General features: G+C 43.2%; 1 protein-coding gene across 12 annotated transcripts in view; it reads left to right on the top strand.

Moving 5' to 3' along the window:
• ANKS1B (ankyrin repeat and sterile alpha motif domain containing 1B) overlaps positions 1 to 19815 on the top strand; it is a 736839-nt gene extending 717024 nt beyond the window's left edge. For 7 of the 12 annotated variants that reach the window (XM_043545507.1, XM_043545502.1, XM_043545499.1 and 4 more), the window contains 2 exons: positions 9704 to 9871; positions 17964 to 19815. In XM_043545507.1, coding sequence (XP_043401442.1) covers positions 9704 to 9871; positions 17964 to 18074 — 279 coding nt within the window. In that variant the 3' untranslated portion in view covers positions 18075 to 19815. The remainder of the gene's footprint in view (positions 1 to 9703; positions 9872 to 17963) is intronic. The other 5 variants (XM_043545504.1, XM_043545515.1, XM_043545516.1 and 2 more) reach the window with 1 other exon arrangement.
• Positions 19816 to 21955: the final 2140 nt, after the last annotated feature.

The following is a 21955-nucleotide window of genomic DNA, read 5'->3' on the forward strand; positions in this document are numbered from 1 at the left end:
GTGAACCAGTGCTTCAGGGGCACGCTGGGGCTATGAGAATGACCCGTGCCCGATCCCTCTTGATTTTTAGCAGAATATTGTGCACTAGTGGGATGGGGGGAAAGCATAGAACAGGTGATCTGTCCATGGGATCAAGAAGGCATCTGTGAGCAAACCCGGGCTGTGGCCTCGCAGGGAGCAAAACTGGTGACGCTTTCTGTTGTGCGTAGTTGCAATCAGATCTATCTGGGGAGTCCCCTATCACGGGAAAACATCCCTCGTGATGTCCAAGCAAAGTGACCACTTGTGGTGATTGGAGTAAGACCTGCTGAGGCAATATGCCAGTTCATTCTTCCCTCCAGGAAGATGAATTGAGTGGGCTATTCAGAAGTCCAGTAAGAGGATAGCTTCCTTACACGGGGAAAGAGCGAGATCCTCCCTGCCTTTTCAGGTAGAACATGGCTGCAGTGTTGTTCATAAGCACCAGCCCAAAATGGAATGCTTTTTGCAAATCTCTGCCATTGATTTGTTGCGAGAGCTCTTCTGGAGATCACAGGCTTTGAGTCTTGAGGAGCCCTAGGTGAGCTCCCCAGCCTAGCGCTGATGCGTCTGAGACCAGGGATATTGACGGATGGGGCTGTGAGAAGGGAATGCCCACGCAAACCACCAGTGTGTCCAGCCACCAACTGAGAGAGACAAGAACCAGGGAAGGAATCATGAGGACCAAGTCCAGATGGTGGCGATTTGGCAAGTACACTGAAGCCAGCCATGTCTGAAGGGGCCTGAGGTGTAACTTTGCAAGCTGCACCACATATGTGCAAGGCCACGTGACCCAACAGCCTCAGACAAGAATGGGCTGTTGTAATTAATGGGCTGGACTCCTTTACTACCTCCACTTGTATGCCCAACTTTTTGGCCCCCCTATTCAGCAGCTCCTGGTGGGCCAAAAAGTTGGGAAAGCGACACGTCCTGGGAAAGCAACACGCCCGTTCTCGACACAGCCTTGTCAGGAGAAGAGGAGGAGGAGGAGGCCGGCACCGCCTGAGGGCACTCCTGCACTGACTGAATCTCGTGACGCCAGCTCCTGGTACTCGGTACCAGAGTGCAGACTGGACTCTGCCCAAAGGGGCGGCAGAACCCTTCCCTTCCTTCAGAGGCCATTGAATAGGAGCACATTGACTGCGGTCCCTGCACTGCGGGAAACGCCCACAGGTTCCAAAAAGGCCACTGCATGTGTACTAGCCCCTGCCAAGGAGGCCAAGTACCCGATGGCATTCCCTGGCTCCGGTTCACCACTGGAGCGTGCCAACTTGAGGAGTGTCGGGGTCGACTCCTGAGTAAAAATTGCACAAATATGTAAAATCCTCAGAGTATATTGTGCATGTGTTCTTGAAACACATTTCCCATGAATATAGATCAGTTAGATACATCAGAAACAATTCAGCTATGTCTGAACATACCGCTGTAGCTGTTAAGACAGGCAGTGTTGCTAAATGGTAAAATAGAAAGGTTTAATTATTTTAAATAGCTGTTCAAGGCATTTAGAAGAAATTTTAGTTTTCATTAAATGTTTGTATTGATTAATTTCTTAATGCTTGAGATTTGATCTGAATAGGGACTAGAAAGAAAATTAAATTTATATTTAAAAATATTAGACCTTGGTCAACAAGATGTATTATTAATTAAAGAGGGTGGAATTAATAAAAAGTGAACCAGCTAGAACTGCCCTGATTGAATCAATATGGATTATTAATTTTCCCAATCATTTGAAAAGCTCATAATAGCTACAGTGTACTGTCTCTTGTCAATAAGGCTTAACCACAAACATGTAGAGTTTCAGGTGTAGTAGATATAATTCAGTTTTTCTCTGCCTTCCAAGTAGAGACTAGAGATTCAGGATAATTCCAGTATCTTCCTTACCATGGGGGTAGTACTAAATGCCATAAGCTCTTATAATAGCTATTTTAAGATGTACAGATAGACTTTCATGTCTGGCTCTTTTAACATAGTATTCTCCTGCTGTTTCTAATTCTCACCAGGGTGCCGCCTGTTCAAATATTCTCTCTGTGTTTTATTTTTTTCCTCAGGATGTAACATTTCTGATGCAAGCATAAGTGCCATAAAAAAAAAAGCTAAATAAGCACAACATAAACATACAGTAGATTGAGATCACTTTTTCTATTTAAAGTACAGTACTTGTTGGTTCCTATGGTAGCTTGATCTTGCAAGCAGGTTTTTGCCCATAGAAACAATACAGTCCTGGGCTACATACCACATTTATGAATAACTGCAGAAGTTGTTCTTATATTCAGCATATTACAATAGCTCTTTCCAGCAAATCCAACTGTGTCAATAGAAAAATGGGAATTTGTATTTATTTTTATTTCTAACAGTATATTTTGACAACTACAAAATAAATATTATAGAGACACAATACTTTAAAATCAATAACTTTTGCTCCTCTTTTAACTTGCAAAAAAGGCTTCTTCTAATTTCACATTTTCCTGGGGAGGAGAAATCAAATTTAATGTAAGGAGAGGTAAGCTACAAGATTTGTTGATATTTAGTATTCATGGGAGACTATGTGCAGCTTAGCACACTCACATACAGAGTAATGTTTCTGCATGAAAATACCCAAAACATCAGACTTTGAGAATATTGTACACAGGTAGGACCTGATTCATCAGTACAACAAAGGCTGCTTTGCACTGTCCAGTAGCACAAAGTAGCCCTAAACCTGGTTTCACTTGCCACTGAAGCATTTCCTCCTCCACAGAGGGATCCTCCAACAATAAAAAGTCACCATGGCAGATCCTATGCCAAACTCCAGTTCACCACAGGACACAGGCCCTTAATTCGGCTAGTCTGTGGCTCCTGGCGATAGAAAGCAGCCAGCACAGATCAGAACAGCCTTCAACCTGCTCTAATTCATGCCAGACCAGACCAAAGCCTGCCCAACATAAAGCCACCTTCTCCTTCTTTTGCATCGCTCTAGACTTGCACTGAACACTCCGGCTGGATCAGAGAATTGGGACCTAGGTATATCCATATCATATGGAAAAGCAAGAGGAATGTTAAAGGTGATCTTCAAAAGGAAAAACTGGGCTTGTTCTGTTTTATTGCTTCATTATGATGGATAAAGACAGCCTGAAAAATTTATTAAAAAAAAAAAAAGTTTCCTGATTGCCTTCATATTAGAAATTCTGGGCTCGTCTGCCCTTGAAGATTCTATCGTGGCTGAGAACTAGGCAAATTTTGAAATCCCAAGAGACAAGAAACTGAAAGTTAGCAGTTGAGCAGGGAAGGGATTTTTAGTCAATTATTTAAAACTCCACTGTACTTTTGTTGGTTTTGCCAACACTTATTTTAACTCCCATATTTGGGACACTGGATGGCCTTATTAACCTGCCCCCTTTCTACTGAGATGTGTTAGCTCACAGTAAGCTTTTAGAGACACACACACACATCCAGAAAAGCTTATCTAGTAAAACCAGGCAGCATTCCACCACAGCAGTGAAGACCAGACTTGACAATCCTGAGCTGTAAGAAAAAGAATTGGGGGAAAAAAATCTTTATGAAACAGAAGGAACGCTTCAGGTCCTCCTTATACACCCCCCCCCAAAAAAAGGGGGGGGGGCCAAAAATCTTTATTTTTAACAAATTCTTTGCACATCACCGTTAATGGAAAATCTATAAAAACTAAAGATCATATGTATGATCTACTCTTACTTTAAATATCCTAGAAGCTTTAGTATAGCCTCATAAAAACATTAATAACACAGTGAAGATACAACAATAATATATGTAGCGCCATATGTAAACCTCTGAAACTTTCACACAATAAAAAGCACTTAATGTAATAAAACTAGGCCTGTCGATTAATCACAGTTAACTCATGCAACTAACACAAAAAAATTAATCGCGATTAATGGCACTTTTAATCGCACTGTTAAACAATGGAATACCAATTAAAATTTATTAAATATTTTTGGTTGTTTTTCTACATTTTCAAATGTATTGATTTCAGTTACAACACAGAATACAAAGTGTACAGTGCTCACTTTATATTATTTTTATTACAAATATTTGCAGTGTAAAAATGATAAACAAAGAAATAGTATTTTTCAGTTCATCTCATATAAGTACTGAAGTGCAATCTCTTTATCATGAAAGTGCAATTTACAAATGTAGATTTTTTTTGGTTACATAATTTCACTCAAAAAAACAAAACAATGTAAAACTTCAGAGCCTACAAGTCCACTCAGTCCCACTTCTTGTTCAGCCAATTGCTAAGACAAACAAGTTTGTTTACGTTTACGGAACATAACGCTGCGTGCTTCTGATTTACGTCACCTGAAAGTGAGAACAGGCATTTGCATGGCACTTTTGTAGCCGGCATTGCAAGGTATTTGTGTGCTAGATATGCTAAACATTCGTATGCCCCTTCGTGCTTCGGCCACCATTCCAGAGGACATGCTTCCTTGCTGCTGATGCTTGTTTAAAAAAAAAAACCACCTTAATTAGATTTGTGACTGAACTCCTTGTGGGAGAATTGTGTGTCTCCTGCTCTGTTTTACCCACATTCTGCCATTTATTTCATGGTACAGCAATCTCAGATGATGATCCAGCACATGTTGTTCATTTTAAGAACACTTACACTGCAGATTTGATAAAACACAAAGAACATACCAATGTGAGATTTGTAAAGACAGCTACAGCACTCGACCCAAGGTTTAAGAATCTGAAGTGACTTCCAAAATCTGAGAGGGACAAAGTGTGGAGCATGCTTTCAGAAGTCTTAAAAAGAGCAACACTCTGATGTGGAAACTACAGAACCCAAACCACCAAAAAAGAAAATCAGTGATGGCATCTGATTCAGATGATGAAAATGAATATGCTTTGGTCTGCACTGCTTTGAATTGTTATCGAGCAGAACCCCTTATCAGCATGGACATATGTCCTCTGGAAGGTGGTTGAAGCATGAAAGGACATATGAATCTTTAGCGCATCTGGCACGTAAATATCTTGCATCACCATCTACAACAGTGCCATGCAAACACCTGTTGTCACTTTCAGGTGACATTGTAAACAAGACGTGGGCAGCCTTATCTCCTGCAAATGTAAAGAAACTTGTTTGTCTGAGCAATTGGCTGAACAAGAAGTAGGACTGAGTGGACTTGTAGGGTCTAAAGTTTTACATGGTTTTATTTTTGAGTGCAGTTTTTTTATACATAATTCTACATTTTTAAGTTCAACTTTCATGATAAAGAGATTGAACTACATTATTTGTATTAGGCGAATTGAAAAATACTATTTATTTTGTTTTTACTCTGCAAATATTTGTAATAAAAATAATATAAAATGAGCACTGTACACTTTGTATTCTGTGTTGTAATTGAAATCAATATATTTGAAAATGTAGAAAACATCCAAAAATATTTAAATAAATGATATTCTATTATTCTTTAACAGTGCGATTAAACGCAATTAATTTTTTTAATCGTGCGATTAATCGCGATTAATTTTTTTAATCGCTTAACAGTCCTAAATAAAACAAATATAAAATAGTAATAGAACAATCAGAATACAAGTGACAGGAGACTATTGGGTCAGGCTGGCATGCTGAAGCATGTATGCATTACAACTTGAACTTTAAAAAAAGAAAAACAAGACAATCCACCTCTTCTGAATTTCTTTGTGATGTCCTGGACATACCCTGGCAGGATTAACTTACTTACTTTCCTCCTCAACCATCCTTGGGCAAAGGGTAGGCCACCAGCCATTGCAGGAGTCCAAGTAGCGCATGGGTCCAACAGCTTTGCTTCCTTTCCAGGGAGCCTGAAAGGGGTTGTGGGGGCAGAAGGCCGCCACAGATATTGGGGGATCCACTGATTTTTCAGTGCTGAACCTCCTTGGTCATGCCACTGGGAGCAAACCTGTGTCCTCCACAAACACCCCAAGTGGAAACTCTGCAAGGGAACCTTGTGGCATTTCCACTCCCCTACTCAGGTGTAGCACATGTAAGGCACCCATATTGGGCAACTTCAATACAGTATTCCCATTCCAGTACTGAATACACACTGTAAATGAGAAATCCCCAAAACTAACCCAGTTTGTATCTAGATTTTTTTTGCAGTTGAGTTTTCCTGTTTTAAAAATCACCAGAAGCCTGAAGACTCTTAATTCCACTGCATCCTTGCCTCGTTTCAAGGTGCTTTCTAACTTAATACATCATGTCTGACTCCTTTCCCACTTACAGATATAATATTCTTTAATGCAATATGGTCCATTCTCTCTACTAGGATATATTTGAACATATTTACTAGGCACACCTATGTTCACATGTGACTACTGCATGTCAAGCGCCTCTGTGGATTATTCAGATTCTGGGCATGGCTGTTGTCCCACTATATAATGTGCTAAAGAGGGAAATAATTCGCAGCATCCCTTGAACTATTTTTAACTACTACTGGAGGTAGGGTCCCAGACTACCTGGACATTTCTTCTGTCGCCGCACGGCACATTCTATGTTCCCATCTGCTCTGTCATCTCATAATTATCCAGTGCAGACTGTGTCCTGATGACCTTGTATGCCATGCTGTAAAGTGCACTATCGCAATACTGCTGGACTTACTTTTCCAGGGCCATTATTCTACCCAGTCCTGTCAACTTATTCCTTATCAATATATAATCTTCACTACAATTAATCCAATCTTGTGGGGCAGTGCACTGTCATGTTACTACAGCAGTGCAGGATGTGTCTCTAAAGTCTTAATCTTGTGACATTAGCATAGGCACTCCGTTGGGAGTCATAAAATGTGTCATTCTATACATTTGTGGCAAATATGACCAATGGGTTTCTCAATTTGTCGCCTATGTTCAGCTGGATTCACACTAGATTGGCATAATGATCCCTTTAGGCCTTAAAATCTGTGAATTTTTTGTGGCAAACTACATCTGCAGCACTGACCAATTCTGGCCAGGTTTCCCTAAGTCAGGTGGTTGGCCCTACTCTTGTCAGTTCAGGTAGGTGATTTCAGTGTCAAAGGTATGAAACCTTGAGCAGCTTGTGGTGGTAGATGTGATCATAGCAACTGTGATGAACTGAGAAAAAGTCTGTGTTATTTCTTATGAATGCCATGGATGAGTTGGTTTCTCTGTTCAATTTCTATCTTGCTGCCTACTTGAATGCAAAGGGTTAAGACAGACTGGAGCTTGAGGTTGGCCTAGGGGCAGGAACCACAACAAGTACTAAGATATAAGACAGCTTCAGGTACACACTCTCAAAGCAGCTAAGAGAGCAATGACTGGGCCCTCTGCTAGGGGGAGAAGTTACCTAGCTGGCTCCATCCAGTTTAGAATGTCTTTACTCTGCCCAGGGCTAAGCCTGGGAACAAAGGAGACCGGAAACCCCAAAGATCCTAGAAAAGGGAAGGGGACGGTGAGAGAGCTGGGAGAACTGGCCCTAGGTGTGTCAGTGAAAAAGCTAACACACTGGAAGAACTCATTCACAGGCAGGAGAAGCATGCGGCATGAAGTGTAGGCTAGTTCTCCCATCTCAGAGATAGGAAATAAGACACATCTTCCTGAGCTATAGAAATAGCAGTTAAGATTAGGTAAGGAAATATGCATATAAGTCTCTTTGTTCTTTTAAATCCACTTTGCGGGGCACTTTGTACATTTTGGCAAAATAAATCCTGCTTTGTTTTAAATAAGCTATTTCTGTATCACTGCAAACATATGCTGTTACAGCATGATTGGCAACTAGGGGGGTGTAACCCAGAGACCAAGTCAGAAAGTGTTTGGCTCATGAGATCCCATCCCAAACAGAAGTGAAGGCATGGGCCTGTCACTTGAAAAGAGTGCACTCAGTGGACTGGAAAAGGGTCTTAGCAGGGACAGCCTACCCAGGGACCTTGACAGCAGCTGATCACATTTGGATGGACAAATTAAAAAGTAAATTTTTCTATCTAGTCTATCACTGGACAGTGACCAATGCTGTTTTTATAATGAGCCAAATGCAAATCTGGGAGCCAGTTACAATGAACCTAATCATTTGCATGGATGCAACTGTCACATAAGGCAGTGGGAATTGCACCTGTGCAACTGATGGAATAATTGGCCCCTTTTGTTAGCTGAAATGATTGGAGGTGCACCTGCTTTCAGAAGGTCTGAATTTGGTACACTGTTCCTAAAGTGGGTGTTACAAGAGTATGAGAGAAAATACCTTCACGACGACAGTGGGGGTTTAGCTTATGGCTTGAAGTAAGGAGATAGGATAAAATTATACTGTCTAACTAGTGAAGGGCAGATTTTATACTTATGCAAATCTTGTATGGCTTCATTGTTTTTTTACAAACTAGAAACATACACACGGTTAGCTGAAGGATTCACTAACCTATTCAGTGAGCTTGTGCAAATGTATGGCTTTGCATCAAAGTCATGTGTGATTGGTTTAGCATGGTTTCAACCTGAAACTGAGTGAAGCATGGTGGTTTCCACTAAATTTCACTTTGAGATTTGGGTTTTGTGCATATCTGAAGCTCAAAGGTTCCACAGGGAAGCTGAACCGACATTACTCAAAACCAAAGGAAATGGTCACACTAATCCCTTAAATCCAAATGCCCAAGTTTCACAACTTTTTGAGCAAGCAGCTACTTTAACAAATATTCTATCTACATTTTGCATATACTCAATGAATGAGCACTCGTATTATTCTAGTTATGCAATCACCCAGTGGTCTTATTCTAGTAGAATCTGACTTCTTTGGTAACAAACACACAACGATGTACAGTAACCTCCCAGGATTCTCTGATGTTCTAGTTCTAAATGAGAATTTGAACACCCAAGAGCCCTTTGGCCAGTTCCTGCAAAAGACAAAGCCTGAGAATGTGGCTCACGGCATTTTCAACTTGCAGCCCAGTAAAGTGAAGGGTGCACTTGTAACATTTTCCTTTAGATTTTCTGGAAATGCTCACTGAAGTTGAGTTCCCTCCTGCTCCTTTGCTATTCTCTGATAGTGCAGCACAGAGTGTTCAGAGACACAAGAGAAGGAAAGTAATGACTCCAACTGCAGATTTTGAAAGAGGGCATGTCGGGAGATCAGGCTTGAAGCAGAGCTGGGTAAAATGTTAAAGAAATAACGGAACAAGATGGGTGGCATCTTGAAGGCGAGTCAATCAAGGTTAGCTGGGGGATGATGCACACAGACTTGGTTGAGGAAGCATGTGATTTGGCTCACCTTCCCCTTCCACTGGCTCAGTTCTGTGATCTGTCACTAAAATAAAACTTACAGGAATTTCTCTTGAATTGTCATGCTGGAACACAGAATTAAGCCACAGAGAAGAAATACAAGAACATCAATTTATGTATTGGTAATGTGGTGTCAGTAGGCCACACTGACCTAATCTGGTCACCTGTTTTAATGTTTAGCAATTGAGAGATTGTGTACAATAATTGAATAATGCCTTTTATGAAGGCAAATCACACTTTGATTGCCCTTTGATAGATATACATTGAATCACAGATGTTGAAGATACACTGAAGATGTCCTGCTAGATCTTTTCTATTGGTATTATTAATATATTTATATGGTAGCATTGACTTGTACATTACAGGCATGTAAAAGTCTACCCCACTGCACTAGGCAGGATTGTCCCTAATTAATATTCATAAATGCTAATTTATCCTAACTCTAATTTTGAATGTTTTGTTGTTGTTCCAGAATTTAGCCTATGAAATAATTCTAACACTTGGACAGGCATTCGAGGTAGCCTACCAGCTCGCACTACAAGCACGAAAAGGAGGCCATTCTTCAACCCTCCCAGAAAGCTTTGAAAATAAACCCACCAAACCAATTCCAAAACCACGTGTTAGTATTCGAAAGTCTGTGGTAAGTAGCAAATAGGAAAATCAAAACCCAGCTATACAAAAAAATACGTTGGCATGAATCTGATAGTAGTTTACATATTTGTTTGGTCAGAAAAGCACCCCCCAAGATAAGCTAGGCCGCATCCACTCATCACTCCAAAGACAGTCTGCAAGGAGTTGTAGAATCTCAGCATGCCAACAACTTGTAACACTTTATCTCAGACCCTTCCACTCTAAGGAGTTGTATATGTAGTACTAGTCAGGCATCTCTTATGCTGTTATTCCACTGCTTGACATGTTTCAGTGTTTATTTCCATGTGTAATGTAGCTGTTTTAAATGCCATGGACTACAATCAGCTCTGATTTACAACCTGTGCGATCACATTGACTTCACTGAGATTGCGACAAGGTGTAAATCAACACAAAATGTAGCGTGATGTATTTTATCCCTTTTTTTTAAACTTTGACACTAGTATGAGACCATAACATTGATATCTTCATCTTTAGAAACTAACCAAAAACCAGTCCTCTGAGGACAATCAAGTATTAGCACAATAATCCTGTTGTATCTTCTAACTGAGTGCCTTTGACTTCCCCCAATACAGTATCACTGCAGATGCAAATCAATGACTGGCAAATTTTAAAAGCACAGAATTTTGGTTCAGATAAGGCCTCTGACAACTGAATCCTAATTTGACTTGACTGAACTTTCAATTATCTTCCTTTTCCTTTCTTCATATTCTATCCTTTCTTCCTGTTCTATCTTTTTACATTTCTCCTCCCATCAGAACCAGCTCATTCTCTTTTCTTCCTGTCTTTTGACCCTCAACAGTCTCCCTGCTTTCAAAGCTCCTCTTCTCTGGAATCCAACCCGCCTTTCTAATATTTTCTCCATAAGCCCAAACAGGTTCCCTGACCTGATCTCCCTCTTCACAATTCCTAACAAAATCACGATCTATAGTGACATTCCACTTAAGAAAGAAAGGTCTTCAATCTCATCTTTGGGTATTGGTTGAACTAGTCAAATATTATTTGGAGCATGTAGAACTTAAAGATGTCCCAGAATTCATTGGCCCCCACCACACACACAACTTCTTTCCTGGAAACTTGGAAAAGAGCTAGAAATTGTGAGACTTAAAGACAGTCTGCAGTCCAAGAGATTGCTAAAATCTAGTTTGAGTATAGTCAGGAATTGTCCAACTAAAGAGTTCAATCAAAAATGATGACTTGCTTAAATATTTCACAAAAACACTTCGGATTCAATTAATTTTTGTCAAATTATGCATATGGTTCTACTGGGAACAGTGGGCTTCAAAAGTCCATGGTTCCTGGGCAACCATGCGGTCTGGTCTGGGTCCAGGGACCCCAGGGCTTCCAGGCTCCCTGTAGTGGAGCAGGAAATCCTGGAAGTCCCAGCTTTAACTGGGACTCAGCTCCTAGCTTCAGCAGCGGGGAGCCTGAAAGCCCTAAAATCCTGGCTTGAGCTACGACTCTGAGGTTCGAGGCTCCCTGCTGCTGCAGTCAGGAGCATGGCATCCCTGGGAGCCATAGCACAAGATGTGGCTCTCAAGGTCTAGGCTCCCACAACTGCAGCAGGCAACCTGAAAGTCCTGAGAGCCCCAGCTTATTTGGGAGTCGGGGGTTTTCAGGCTCCTGGAGGCTGAGCTGGACTCCCAGGGCAGTTAGCACCACAGGCTGCAGGAATGGGAGTTGGGCAGGTCAGGGAGCCAGCTGGCCTGGGAGCTTGGAAGCCTTGGGGTTCCTACCCCAGGAGCACTCTGCATGGCGTGGCTGCCCCAGATCCATGGCTATCAGGATCCCCAGCTGCTGCTGACATGATTCATGTCAGTTCTACTGGTGGCCACCACTCAATAGCAGCAGTGAAACTGACCCATCCAAATCAGGCTGAAACTAATGTCAAAATTTCTTGTGAACTGGAAGGTCTGAAATTTGGTCAGTTCTAATATTGAAGTCTCAGAAGATCTAATAAGCATCTGTCAGGACTGAAAAGAAAGCAACCACATTTCTAACCTAAAATAAAAATTGTTTAGATATAGTTTGGTTTTTGGTGAAGTTATTTCATCTAAACTGATACTCCTTCCCAAATGAAGGCCAGATGGAACGGTCAGCATGGCTAGCACATATATGTTATTAATTTAACTCAATTTAAAACTCCCTTCTGAAGTGTGTAAATGGCACAGAGGTATTGTTCTTCTTGGACTGCTTGTCCCTATGCATATTCCACGGTGAGTATGCACACACTCCATGTGCATGGAGCCAGAGAAATGTGAAAGTCGAGTCCGTTGGTCCGCACATGCGTCCCTGGCTATCCTCATGCCTCCAACTGAGGAGATAAAAGATGGGCTGGGGCGACTACCTCCCCAGTTCCTTCTCACCGCCACGTAGTCCGGTTTGCAACCTCCAGAGTCCAAAGCTTTGGATTTCTCCTTTTTCTGGGAATATGAGTACATATCTGTAAATAGTGTTCATAGTTCTAGAGTTTTAAAGTTTGTATCTGATCACTTTAGTGTTTCAGAGTTACTTAGTTAGCCTCCCTGACCTGGGGGTACCACATTATGTCCAGGACTCTCAGCTTCAAAATTTGGGCTTCCTGCCCGCGATTCTTCTTAATCAGCATTGACCATCCACCCTGTTTGTAGTGCCTCAGGGACACCCACATCATGGCAAGGTGCAATACCTTCCCTTCATTCCCCTGCCAGACCCAGGAAGTGTGGTAACTTCACCTTAGGAAGCACTTAATAGAAAAGGCCATGAAGCCTCAGTCAGACCCAGGCCAGGGAACTTTTCCCCCCGCCACCCCCCGCCCCAATATCAGATTGACTCAGCAAGGAGTGCACCTCCTGCCACAAGGTCCAGGTCCAAAGCGAAGGGGTCTACCCCCACAGATCCTTCAGTGACGTCTTGTCAGGTGAGCTGGGAGAATTCCCATAAGCATGAGGCTAAGTCTTCCTCCAAACCCACTTCAAAGAAGTCAGATTCATCGCTGCCTAAACTGAGCAAGCTCAGACCAAGAGAACTTAGTATGTCCCAAACCATGACAAGAAAGCCCTCAAGTCAAGGGCGTCCATGAGCACTGGATTGTGATCGAGGACACTGGTGCCTCTGGTATCCCCCAAACAGAAACCGTGGGATCCACCAGCACCGATGAAGACCAATCACCAAGAGCATTACCCACAGTATCATCTTTGTCTTCAATAGCTGAGGCACAGACTGTGGTTTGGGTGGCCAGGACCTTTCTCACTCCGGGAAGAGCTGAAACCTACACTCCTCCTGAAGATATTTTCACTTTCCCCCAGACCCAGAGTCTCCCACTCCATTGGGTCCCGCCCTCTTGAGAGAGGTTATAAATCTACCAGGGGCAGAGGTGCCAACTTCCCCAGTTTCCAGGGGGTGCTTGACCCCTGGTCCCCCCAGGCCCCACCCACACTGCACCCTTTCCCCCAAGCCCCCACCCCCGCCCCAACTCTTCCTGCCCCGCTCCTGCCCCATTCCCAGCCCGGGCCCCAGACCCACTCCCAGCTACAGCCTCAGCCTCAACCCTCTTTACCCTGTCTGCATCTCCCGCTCTGAGTCACACCCCTGCTCCTGGCCCCAGTTGGGGGGGGCATGGACAGCAGTAAGGGGGGGCATGACCCTGAAAAGTTTGGGGACCACTGCACTAGAACAGTCTCAAGCGAGAAGTGGAATATTCCTTACAGTGAGGAATGATAGAGTGGCTTGCTCTGCAGTACTAAGGGGGTGGTTTTTACTTGCCATACTGCCTAATACCCAAAAGAAGGACGGTTGGAAATCCAGTCTGGACCTCTGCCATCTCAACCTCTTTATTCACAAACTCAAGTTCCTTATAGAGATGTTGGCATCTATAATTCCATTCCTGGAAAAGGACATGTGGTTTACAGTTCTTGACATGGACGCCTGCTTTCGTGTGGACATCCACCCTGCTCACAGACACTCTCTCAGATAGATTCATGGTGGGCTCTGACCACTTTCAATACAGAGTACTCCTTTTCAGCACTGCTACCTCCCCAGGGTAGTTACCAAGGTATTTGCTGTAGTAAAAGACTATATGAGACATTGTGGCTACACCATCATCTGCATTTTGACAATTGGCTCCAGGTCATGCCAAGAGGCACGTACATTGACTTCGACAATGCTGCAACTCCTCTATCCTTTGGGGGGTCAGCGTAAATGCTGGAAAAAAATCCATCATCACCCCTACATTGAATTTATACTTCATTGAGGCTTCCTTAAATTCAGCCATGGCAAGGGCTTACCTGCTTAGGACAGGTTTCAGCTATGAACACTATTATGGACCAGGTCATAAGCAACCCACGAGTGCCTGTCAGGACCTGTCTCTGTTTCCTAGGCCATATAGCCTCATGCACTTATGTCATGCTGTTTGCAAGACTCTACCCTCATTGCCTACAAGCATGGCTCCAAACTTTGTACTTGCCAAACCGACAATCCGCGAACACCATAGTGACTGATCCCACCAAAGTGAAACTGTCCCTGTTATGGTGGAAGAATCTCCACCAGGTATGTGTTGGTGTTCCCTTCCTCGCCTCTGCACCGGACAGGATGATCATTACCTGTTGGGTTGGGGATTGCACATGGACAAACATAAAGCACAAGGCACCTGGACATCTCGAGAGTCCAGGATGCACATCAATGTTCTAAAGCCATGAACAGTTTTAAGGACTTGCAAAGCCTTTCTCCTGGTCATTCAAAGTCACTGTGTCTTCATAATGTTGGACAACATCACAACTGTCTTTTACGTCCAACAGGGAGGAGCGAGATCCATCTCCCATGTGCAGAAGCTGTCAGTCTGTGGAACTGGTGCATCAGCAATCAGATTACCGGGTCAGCAGTCTACCTACCAGGAAACCGGAATGTGCTAGTGGATTCTCTCAGCAGACACTTTTCTGTCAATCACAAGTAGGACTTACATGACTCTGTGATGAACAATATTCTCATTCTCTGGGAGACCCCCCACCAGGGACTTGCTGACCTACCGAACAAACATGGAATGCAACATTTACTGTTCCAGAGGAGCCATAGGTTGCCACGCACAGGATGATGCTCTGCTGCTTCCATGGTCAAACCATCTGAGCTATGCCTTCCCTATGCCACTACTACTCCTGTCTCGAGTTTTGCGCAAGATTCAGCAGGACAGGGCACAAGTCCCCAACTGGCCCAGAGAGTTTTTGTTCCTGAACCTCCTACACATGTTGTCTCGGGCACTGATCATTATTTCAACATTCTCGACCTCCTGACCCAGAGGAACAGCAAGACCAAGTATCCCAACACACATCTGCTTCATCTCAGAGCCTGGTTTTTGGATGGGCATCATCCTTAGAGCGGTCATGTTCTGAACCTGTACAGAACATCCTTTTTAACAATAGGAAGGATTCCACTAGGAAATGTTGCCTAGCCAAGTGGAAGCGTTCTTCTGTCTGAGCACATAAACGACACACACCCCTAGAAGCTACGGGTATTTACTCTCATTCTGGACTGTATCCTTTCCATAAAGACAGCAGATTTATCTGTCAGCTCCTTACGGGTCCACTTGGTGGCAATCAGTGCGTAAGAACAGAAGAATGGCCATACTGGGTTAGACCAAAGGTCCATCCAGCCCAGTATCCTGTCTACCGACAGTGATCAATGCCAGGTGCCCCAGAGGGAGTGAACCTAACAGGTAATGATCAGTGATCTCTCTCCTGCCATCCATCTCCACCCTCTGACAAACAGAAGCTAGGGACACCATTCCTTATCCATCCTGGCTAATAGCCATTAATGGACTTAGCCTCCATGAATTTATCCAGTTCTCTTTTAAACCCTGTTATAGAGTGGGGAGAGTAGGGGAACCAAGGCCCACCCTTCCCCCACCAGGTTCTGAACCAGGGCTCTTCAAAACCAAGTATCCTGACACCGGGTTCAGGTCCCAATATCCCCAGGCACATTCCCTGAGTCGCGTCCTAGTCTCGTCCCAGTCCCTCCGGTGTTGTTTCCAGGGTTGGATGTGGGATCCCTCTCAATTTCCCTCTGCTTCAACCCTGGCAGCTCCTCCACTGGCAACAGCAACTCATCCCCTTCTGTTCCTGTAGTTGACTGGCTTCCCATGGTGCAGCTAGGAGATTCAGCCCTGGCAACTTGGAGTCCCAGTGGCTTCCCAGCAGGAGGCTGCTGCACACAACCACTCTCCTCCTCAGCCAGCCCAGACTGGGTTGAGCTGCTCCCTTTTGAATGCTCCATCCACTGGGAGCCTGCCCAGCAAGGGTGATGGGGGATGGCCTCTTGGACACAGATCAGTTCATTAACAGGGAACTATTGATCAGTCAGTCTGACTTCGATACCTAGGAAGCTACTTGAGCAGTGCACAAAACATCCAATTGGTGAATACCTGCAGGATGAAGAGGTAATCACTACCAGCCAGTATGGATTTACCAAGAACAAATCATGCCAAACCAGCTTGATTTCCTTCTTTGCCAGGGTACCTGATTTGGTGAATAGGGGGAATACTGGGGACATAGTATACCTGGAATTCAGCAAGGGTGTTTGGCACAGGCTCACATGACACACTCTGAGAAGAAAGCTGGAGAAATGCAGGCTGGACAGAACTACTATTCAGTGAATACATATGTGGTGAAACAACCCCAAACAAAGAGTAGCTATTAATGGAATGAGGTCAGATTGCCCTCCACTTTCACAGGGCTCTTCAATCTTCTCACACCCACTGACGAGCAGATTCTGGAAAAGCCTAATCAGAACCTTTCCACCTTTTTAAAAAAGAAAAAAAAAGATACTTCTCAATGGGACTTGAACCTTGTTCTCTCAGTAGTCACCAAGGCTCCTTTTGAATTATTAGCTTCTTGCTCCATGTCTCTCTCATGTCCATGAAGGGTGCATTCCTGGTAGCCATCACCTCAGCCAGATGAGCTTGGAGTGCTGAGGGCGGATCCTCCTTTCATTATATTCCATAAGGACAAAGTTTCATTATGTTTACACCCTAAATTCACCCCCAGAGTAGTCTCTGAGTTTCACCTGAACCAGACAATTCACTTACCTGTGTACTTCCCAAAATCACACACATACTCAGAAGAAAAGAAGGTCAGGGGTCAGGATATAAAAAAAAATCTCAAAATGGATCTCAGGCTGTATTTTGCTTTATCAGCTGTCTAATCTTCTCCCACCTCCTGGGGTAAGAACTCATTCCACAAGAGCACAAGCAATGTCTATGGCATCACTTCAAGAGGTGCCTTTACTCAACATCTGTAAATCAGCTATGTGGAGCTCTGTCCACATGTTTGCGAGACTCTGCTTTGATATAGGACTCCTCTGCTGATGCATCTTTTGGAATGGCAGTCCTTCATTCGGCTCTGCCATCTATAGCCTCACAACCTCCTCCTAGTTGAGTACTGCTTGTCAGTCGCCCACAGTGGAATACACTTAAGAACCAGCATGCGAAGAAGAGGTTACTTACCTTATAATAGCTGCAGGTTCTTCGAGATGTGTGGTACTTTTCTGTATTCCACTATCCACCCTCCTTCCCCTTTGTTTTGGATCGTCTGTTTTGTGGTAGAGAAGGAACTGGAGAGGTGGTCAGTTTGCCCCGCTCTTTATCTCCTTGGTTGGAGGTGGGAAGTGAGCCAGGGTGCATGCGTGGACGGATGGATGTTGCTGTCAAAATTCTCCAGCTCTGGGCACATGAAGCACATGTGCACCCACAGAGAACTACAGATAGGGACCACCCATCTCAAAGAACCTCCACTTACTATAAGGTAATTAACTTGCAGTTTTGTGATGTGTGACAGAATGCTTTGCTTCGTAAATTATCTTAAGAAAGAAAAATGTTTGGCCACTGGTGCTGTCATCTGGCTCTATATTAAAAAAGGTTAGAGCATATCTCAGGATCAAGCCGTTAATAAAGCTTAGTTATAAGTAAGCTATGGTCCTGTACAGATTTCTCTGTGATGGTAAAACCATGGGATTTATTCTGTGACCTCTTCAGCAGACGCAAAACTAGTATGTGAGATGTTTTGTACAAAAGTGCTGATCCAGTTAAGTGTGTGAATTTATTTGTATTTGTTTTAAAGCAGATAGATCCATCTGAACAAAAGACTCTTGCCAATCTACCATGGATTGTAGAACCTGGACAAGAAGCCAAAAGAGGAATTAATACCAAGTATGAAACTACAATTTTCTGATACAAAACAGTCCTCTGGTTCTTGTTGTGCCTTGCACTCCAAGTAGTCACAGCACAGCCTTTCCTTTACGGCAACATTTCAATCCAGTAGAGAGGAAGACTGCACTGTAAGAGTGGCCTTGTAACTAACTAAAAAAGGCTGGTAATTATTTCTTCCTGCAGCACTGACAGGAGAATGACACTATGTGAAGACTTTTAAATTACAGTCTGCAAGGAGAGTGAGGAAATATTTTTCAAGCAGTCCTCTTGTGACTCCGCCACAGTGCTTTCTTTGATTTCTTATTTTAGGATTCTACTTTTTAAAAAGTTCTCTAAACTAACATTAATGCTGCCTATGAGTATGGCATTTGGTTGGTTATTTAAATCCTGGCCGGTTTTAATTGAAATAGAATTATTAAATACAATATTTGTGAAACCCCTGAACTCCTAAGAATTAATTACTCTTTATTGTATTAAAAATAATAATAAAATAACAAGAAATTAGTTACCCCAATTTCTGTATGTGCTGGTTTTATATGTAATCATTATTGTCCTTTGATCCTCTTAAAAAAATAACCTATCACAGTGTGACAAAGGATGAGAATTTTATGATTAGTTAAAAAGAGGAATGAATAATGCACAGAAAATGTGTCTTGTATTAGATATTTTTATGGAAAAGAATACTATGGGAGAACATAAATATTTCTGTAGGAGATGAAGTCAGATTAACTAGGAAAGATTTTGTTTATTTTAAAGTTGACTAAACAATTGCTACTGTACCTTTAGCAAAATATCAATGGTGGATGCACTAGGTGGTTCATCTGATGGGAGTAGAATCGAAGCAGACTAGTCATTGCAGTACACATACAACAATTTACACAGTTTGTTGTTGCTTTAGTCATGAATTCTACTAGTATTTTTTAAAATCTCAACAGCGGTTCTAGAGAACATAATCAAAACTACAGATTTTGCTATCAAGGTTTCTGTCAAAGAAAGCTTGTTTGAAAGAAGAAGTTCTATTCCAGACATTTTTCTAAATAAAAAAAAGAAAGAGAAAAAAATTCCAAAGTAATAAAACTGTTTTCATGAAACAAAAATGGTTAAGCATTTGCTTGATGAAATGAAATTTACTTACATTTTCTTTCAAGTGTTTTAATTTTTTTAATGTCTGTGGAGTATTTGTATAATACCATAATGTATATTTCTGTAGAACTGAATTATAACGGTGCAAATATCATTATAGGAGAAAAATTACATTTTAATGTATATCGTTCTATCCAGTCAAATTGTGAATCATTTTGAAGTTCATTATAGAGATATTGATAAATTGTGCGGTTGTCTTAATGTTTTTTTATTATTATTATTTCATATCTAACTGAGCTTTTCCATTACAATCATCAATTGGTGAATTCCAAAAATGGATAACTGGACTTGGTTTAAAATTGATAATTGTATATGGTTTAATTAAGCCTATAGCTCTGAGTCATGAAAACCTTTTAATACAGTATTCAATTTACTTGAACAAATAGTTCCTTGTACATATTTTGCTTATTCACTGTTGATATGTATGTAGTAAATTGACAGTAAAAATAACTGAAAAATATGGTACCAAAAGGAAAATTGTATAGGAACGAAGTAAATAATAGCCTCACTGCAACAAATATATGTAAATATGCTTGGGCTTCCAGTTATAAATTTTGTAATTTTGTCATTTTATTTATATCCTATAAAAGCACACAAAATAAAATGAAGTTGTACAGTCACTACTGCTTTGTGCATCATTCTGTTCTTCTTGTAGCACATAATGGGCCTGTTCTGAAGTCCAATGAACGTAGTGCAAGTACTCCTTCTGAAGTCAATGGGTTTTGCATCAGACAGAGTGTTCAAGGGGAAAATGTGCATGCATACACAGGGGCACACATTCTGTTGACTAAAGTTTACACAATTTTTGTGTTAGGGGCCCAGTTTTAGTTAAACGTTTTACCCTTTTAAATGTACTGGTTCTCAGGTACATCGCTGAGCCACCAACTGGCTACCCCACCCTGAGAGAGGCACAGAGGTGGGGGTTGTTGGAACATATTGACTGCAGATGTAGGAGGTACAGGGTGACCAGATTTTCAAGCTGAAAAACCAGGATGCCTGTCATACAGGATGGGGACAAGGCAGGAGGGGTGTTTTAGTGGGGGGTTCTGTCTAGATGCAAGCAAAAGGTTTTGGGAAGGGTTGGAGCAGGATGAGGGCATGATTGGTTGGTGGCAGGGTGAACAGTTATCAGGGAGGCTCGGTGGGTGCCAGGTGTGGCGGATGGGTGGGTGCCATATATCCAGGCTGGCTTGATGAGAGGTTGGATTTCTGCCAGGCAGACTTGAGTGCTGGAGGGTGACTGGCTGGCTAGAAGGCAGAGTGGGTAAAAGGCTGCTGGGAGGGTAGGGTCTGAGGCTAGGAGAGAGGCAGGAAGGCAAGTTCAATTAATGAATGATGGTGACCCTCTCAATTCTGTAAGTGAGGATAGGAGGCAAAGGCAGGAGTTCATAGCTCTAGGGCATGAGCCCATTCACAGGGACTTTTGGAGGAAACATTATATCCCCTGAAACCTTACTCCCAGGGTTTGGGGTGGGAAAAGTAGGAGAAGGGTGTTACCATGCCCCGCATTTTCTAGCAAGCCCTTTGGAGGCCCCCACTTGGCAGAGTTTACCTATGCTCAGGGGTTCCTTGTGCATGTTTGGCAAGGCTTCACTAGAGCACAGAGAACCACCTACTGGGACCTGGCACATTAGTTACCAGCTGGTCCTTATCTCCTGTAGCTTGTGTGAGAAGGCAGTAGCCCTTCCTCTAAAAAGCCTGATGTTCTGGAAGATTGTGGGATAATGCCCCTTTCATGGGTTCCCCCTCCCCCACAAGAATGAAGATGGGGAGGGGTGAGCAGCCACAGCCAGAAAACAACAGTGTGTGGAAAGCCACCACGCTTTGAGACTCCCAAGGTAAGAGGAGAGTTTGGGAACACAGGCCACTTTTGAGGGACTGAGAATCTCAGGATTTGGCAGCACTGCCAGGAGTAACTTGGATACAGCGCTGGGTGAGTTGACAAAAACCCGGGGGGAGGGGAGGTTGGACACCGGCTGGGGGGGAGCTCAAGTCATAATGAGGTAAGCAGGGGAGATGCTGGGTTTGAGGTAGCTACTTGGATGTGGCAGACTGGAGCAAGCAGATGGAAGCTGCTAGAATGACAGAGCTTGAGGAGGGAGCAAGCTGCTAGGGGTTAGTTTTGAGACAGTAGGGAGCTGCTGTGGTGCAGAAACAGAAAGATCTTTGGGAGGCAGGAGTGGAGGCAGGGTGTTAGGCTTGCGAGGAGGCAGGGTGCCAGTGTGGAGCTGGGTGAGGGAAGGTTATAGGCATGATCACTGGGGCCCAGATTCACTAGGTGGTACTAGGTGCCGGTGTGATTAGAACCGTGTTGGTGCATAAACTCGGCAACTACATTTTCAGGGTCAAAGTTCCCTGGGTGCCAAAGTTTCCACCTTTGGGCAAGTGCAGTGGTGCCTCCCTCTAGGCATCAGAGCACCTACCTCCTGCCTAAGCCCCGGTGTGATGTGTGAACCCAGCATTCCTCATTCCACCTGGGGGCCCAAACCACAAGGCATGCTCAGAGCTTGCCTACAAGATTGGGTCCCATTCAAAATGTGAGAAAGAGGTGGTGGGCCTGCGCACCATATAACTTAGCTCACTGGTAGCACCCTCAGCTTGGGTGTGAGAGACAGAGGTTCAATTCTCCCTATCTACCTGATGCAGAGAAAAGATTTGAACAGAGGTCTTCCAAGCCTCTCAGGTGAGTGCTCTAACCCCTGAACTATGGGATAGTCTGATGGGAGAAGGGGGCATCCTCTGTCTCTCCTGTTGAAGGTG

Source organism: Chelonia mydas, chromosome 1, assembly GCF_015237465.2.
Source record: "Chelonia mydas isolate rCheMyd1 chromosome 1, rCheMyd1.pri.v2, whole genome shotgun sequence".
Classification (NCBI taxonomy): domain Eukaryota; kingdom Metazoa; phylum Chordata; order Testudines; family Cheloniidae; genus Chelonia; species Chelonia mydas.